The sequence below is a fragment of the Gossypium raimondii genome, chromosome 4 (assembly GCF_025698545.1).
Source record: "Gossypium raimondii isolate GPD5lz chromosome 4, ASM2569854v1, whole genome shotgun sequence".
In the NCBI taxonomy this organism is placed as follows: Eukaryota; Viridiplantae; Streptophyta; class Magnoliopsida; order Malvales; family Malvaceae; genus Gossypium; species Gossypium raimondii.
The window spans coordinates 47386542-47390556 of NC_068568.1; the positions used below are offsets into that span (position 1 = coordinate 47386542).

The 4015-nt window shown below is 37.2% G+C and overlaps 1 protein-coding gene across 2 annotated transcripts; it reads right to left on the bottom strand.

Moving 5' to 3' along the window:
* Positions 1 to 731: 731 nt before the first annotated feature.
* Positions 732 to 2614, bottom strand: LOC105780749 (protein PHYTOCHROME KINASE SUBSTRATE 4). 2 transcript variants are annotated; one of them, XM_052629757.1, is made up of 2 exons: positions 2389 to 2613; positions 732 to 2266 (listed from the first exon to the last, which is right to left on the bottom strand). In XM_052629757.1, exon 2 carries the CDS (start codon positions 2079 to 2081, stop codon positions 936 to 938), a length of 1146 nt encoding a protein of 381 aa, XP_052485717.1. In that variant the 5' UTR covers positions 2082 to 2266; positions 2389 to 2613; the 3' UTR covers positions 732 to 935. The 2 variants fall into 2 exon arrangements, with proteins under 2 accessions (XP_052485717.1, XP_012460694.1); XM_012605240.2 differs by having other exon boundaries at positions 732 to 2614.
* Positions 2615 to 4015: the final 1401 nt, after the last annotated feature.

Sequence of the window (4015 nt, forward strand, 5' to 3'; positions counted from 1 at the left end):
ACAACTGGTGTTTTGAAATCTATAATAAGTTAAAAATTTCTTTAACTTCTTCTTATCCACTCCACGTGTCTTCTTTCTTTTCAGTTTGCAGATTTATTCTGTGGGTATCTTTGTTATCTTCATAAGTTGTGATGGACAAATGACAATGTTTGTTGTTCGCTAAACCTCTACCGGCCACCAGTAAAGTTTTTTGGAAAGTGGATGGCTCTTCATCAACTTCTTAATATATTTCTGTTTTGAGAGTATTTCCAAATAATAAATGATTTTACGAGTTAATTTGGACCCATGTTGTCTTAAGTTTTATATTTTTTTGTTTGTTTTTCCATTGTTTAATAAGTTTTCAGTTTTAGAAGTTTTTGTCAGCTCTTGTAGCACGTTTTTAGTCTTGTTTATGCATGTAACCTTAGTTTTACAAGTGATTTTATGGATAGTTTTGTTGTCGTCCTCTCTAGTTTAGTGAATACTTGATTCTTTTGTCGATTTTTGCTCGCTGCTTTGGACCATTTGGGGTTGATTTTCTTATCGTATTAAGTGCTTGCAATCACTCCAGATATGTCGTGCTTGAGTTGTGATGAAGCCAATTGTCAACATGTTATGATGTTCTATTGATATTAAAGCTAAAGCCTTTGTTATGTTGAAGGAGCTTATTCTTCATCATCTACAATGAGTATTTATTATTATTTTATTTGAATTGTATAATTCCATACATTGAATAAATTAATGAACTTACCTTTCAAAATTTTTTCTTTATTAATAATTGTGTGTAAATAATAAATTAATTTATTATATTAAATTGAAACGGTATAAAATATGGGAAAAATGCAAAACAACCGAACGATGGGTAAATTTTATGACAAGTCTACTAGTGTCAAAACTCAGAGAACACTCAAAATAAAAGAAAAAAAAAAAAAACAGAGGGGCAAACGGTGGCTTGTTCACGTTGCGCAGCCCACATGGTTGATTGTAGTACCTGCCTGTCTCTGAGGGGGCACGTACTTGACGGGATTAGGCCCCACGCTCACCGCCTTCTCGCATCGACAGCTCAACAACCCCCCATTCCCTGATTTCTTCTTCCCCCCTTTGCCAACCGCTGTGATGTTCTCCTCCGCTTCACCACACCCTTCTGCCGTCGTCACGCTCCAATCTATGCTTGCCTCGCTCGGCTCGTAACACTCCGACATCATCGGCGAAGCTGCTGCTGCTAATACTATCGATCTTCTTATATTAAAGCTGGAGGCCTCTTCCATCGAATCTCGACGATGGTACAGTGGATTTGACGTGGTCTGGCCCTGGGTGGTCGTGGAAAAGCTCTCGATTTCGAACAAGTCTGAGCTGGTATCACTGCCAACATCATCGTCAGTTATGGACACCAGTTTCTTTGGAACAGATATAGATGATGATTGGTCAGAAGGTCGGAACACCTCCAACGAGTCTCGAGGTGGATCCTCACCACCATCATTAAGGGAGTTATGATTTCTATTTAGCGGCACTGCCATTTTACGACGGGATGATGTTGGTTGTTGATTAAGTATTGGAAAGGTGAAACCAGCTACAGCTGTCCCGGAGTAGCCATCACTTATCATCGGGGGCCTTGGTCTTGCTGATGCTGAAACCGAAGCTACCACACGCTGTCGCCCTAAGCTGGAATCAAATTGATTCTCTGCTGACATCCTGTGAGGATTAGAGGCTAATAATCTCTCTTCCCGTTTATTATCTCCGTCGGCAACGCTTGAACTTTTCTGATTCATGCCCAAGGGTGTTTTGGGCTCAACTTGAACGGATTTGTTGCCGGAGCAGGGACAGCTTCGGCCCCAAAGCCATTTCAATTTACCACACCCTTTTCTCTTGTGATCAGTGGTAGGATTTTTCATGGTCATAGACACCGCAATGGCGCCAGGAGGATTCGACAAAAGACCAGTCTGGCTATTCCAGCTAGCCTCTGATGAAGCCGTTGGAGTTGCATGGAAAGAACGAACTCGGTAGGTCATGCCATAGCCATAGCCATAGCCGTCGGCACAAGAGGTGGAGGAAACATCACGCTGGGGCGCTGATGAAATAGGATCTAATTCCAGGTTGGGCATGTTAAGCGGGGAAACCCTCTTGCACACTCTAATATCGCTGTTGGTTTCGTTGAAGTATCTCTGGGCATCGAAAATGCTAATCTCAGTGTCCTCATCTGCTCTGAGTTTGGCTTTGTGTTGGACGGAGGAACTGCAAGAAAGGGAAGGTTCAAGTCCCTGTTCCAAGGAGCGTTCTTCAGAGCTTCCTACACCATTCATAGTTTGCATTAGTTTTGGTATAATTAATCACTAGGAAAGAAAGAAAGAAAGAAAGAAAGGCAATAATAGATATATGGTTGTAGTATTGTCTCTGAAATTCCATATTTACAGGTATATGTAGAGGTTTGATACGAAGTTTGTCCAAAACATCAATCATACGCCTAGCTAGGAGGCATACTCACAGCACCTGCAGTGAAAATTATCTACCAAATAATTAAACCAACATTCCCTGTTCTTTTTCATACATACATATATGGGATTTAAGCTTTAATCCAAAGCCGCAAGATCCAAGAAATTGGACAGTCGGCAGCTCATTTACGTCCATTAGAATTTATAATATTTTTATATGATTACTCATCCTATCATTCTAAATTGTAGTTTTTACTCACCTAAACTTTTTTATTTGTGTTTGAGAATTTACAGAACTTTTTTTTATATGGTAATTCCATCAAATATGATGATTATTTTTCTTCTATGGTTAGATGTGATAAATAAATTGATTTGATGAGTGATGTATAGTTTGGTGTATGAGTGGAACCCAATTTCCGCAACTGACAAAAAACATAACAGGCGAGGCTAGGAATGTGCAAAGACAAGTTGGTCGCTTTATCCAATCTTAATTTGAGAAGCATGATTGATTTAGGGATCTGTGCTCTCTTTTTTTTTTTTAAATTTACTTTTTCGGGTTGCGCTTTCCCTATCCATCCATAATTTTGTGGTGTTTAGTCTATTTATTATTCATACAAGAATAAACAAAGACGCAACTGCAATGAGAGGTTGCAATCGGGCCGATTCGAATGGACTCTGTCATGATCATCAATTCGATAACTATATATTGGGTCGTTTATTTGCGATTCGGTTAAACCTTAACGAGTGAATATACGCAAGTGTTACAGTGAGAAGACGGTACTAGGAGTTTGTTGTCGCAACTTGCACATGCTACGAGGTGCTCATAATAGGAGCTCACGATTTCAGCTTGCACATGTTATGGGGTGCTCGCAAGGAGAGCTCGCGGTCTTAGCTCACATATACTCAAGGAGTTCGCATGTGGGGGTCACGAAGTCCAGCAAACAGCCCAGAACAGTATACGTGTCCTACATGTATAAAGTCTACTAAGAACGTCAATTCTATAAATAGTAATCATGTATATAAATATTCAATTGTCTTATTTAATGAGACACAACGAAAAATTACTCAACTGACCCTGATTAAGACTTTTGGATTCAAATAAACTAGGATTCAAAATTTTTAGGATTGGAATTAGTTTGTGTTTCGATTTTTTCAGATTTTTTCGGTTTAGAGCCTTTCAAATATAGTTTTTTTTATTTGGATGGTTTTAATTGGTCTGATGATGGATTCAAGTAATTTTTAAAATTTTAAGTTATAAATAATTTAATTTTCAATGTGATTAATAATTATAAAACTTATATTTGCATATAAATATATTTACATTAATGTAATTTATTAAAAGACTAAGAATTAATAATTGAGATATATTTGCTTGTATATATTATATAAAATTTATGAAGAAACCAAAAGTTAGACTATAAATATATACATATATGTGAAAATAAAAACATTGAGAAACTCGAAATAGTATATTAAAACACACAAATACCATTAGATATTAATATCATGACAAAGATGATACGTCGTCAATATGGTACTAACTATCTTGATAGAGATATTTAATACCAAAAAAAATTAAAGTGCTTCTTATATGTAAAATGGATGAT

Coding starts and splice junctions, on each gene's coding strand:
- LOC105780749 (XM_012605240.2), bottom strand. CDS start 2,288: ATGCAAACTATGAATGGTGTAGGAAGCTCTGAAGAACGCTCCTTGGAA.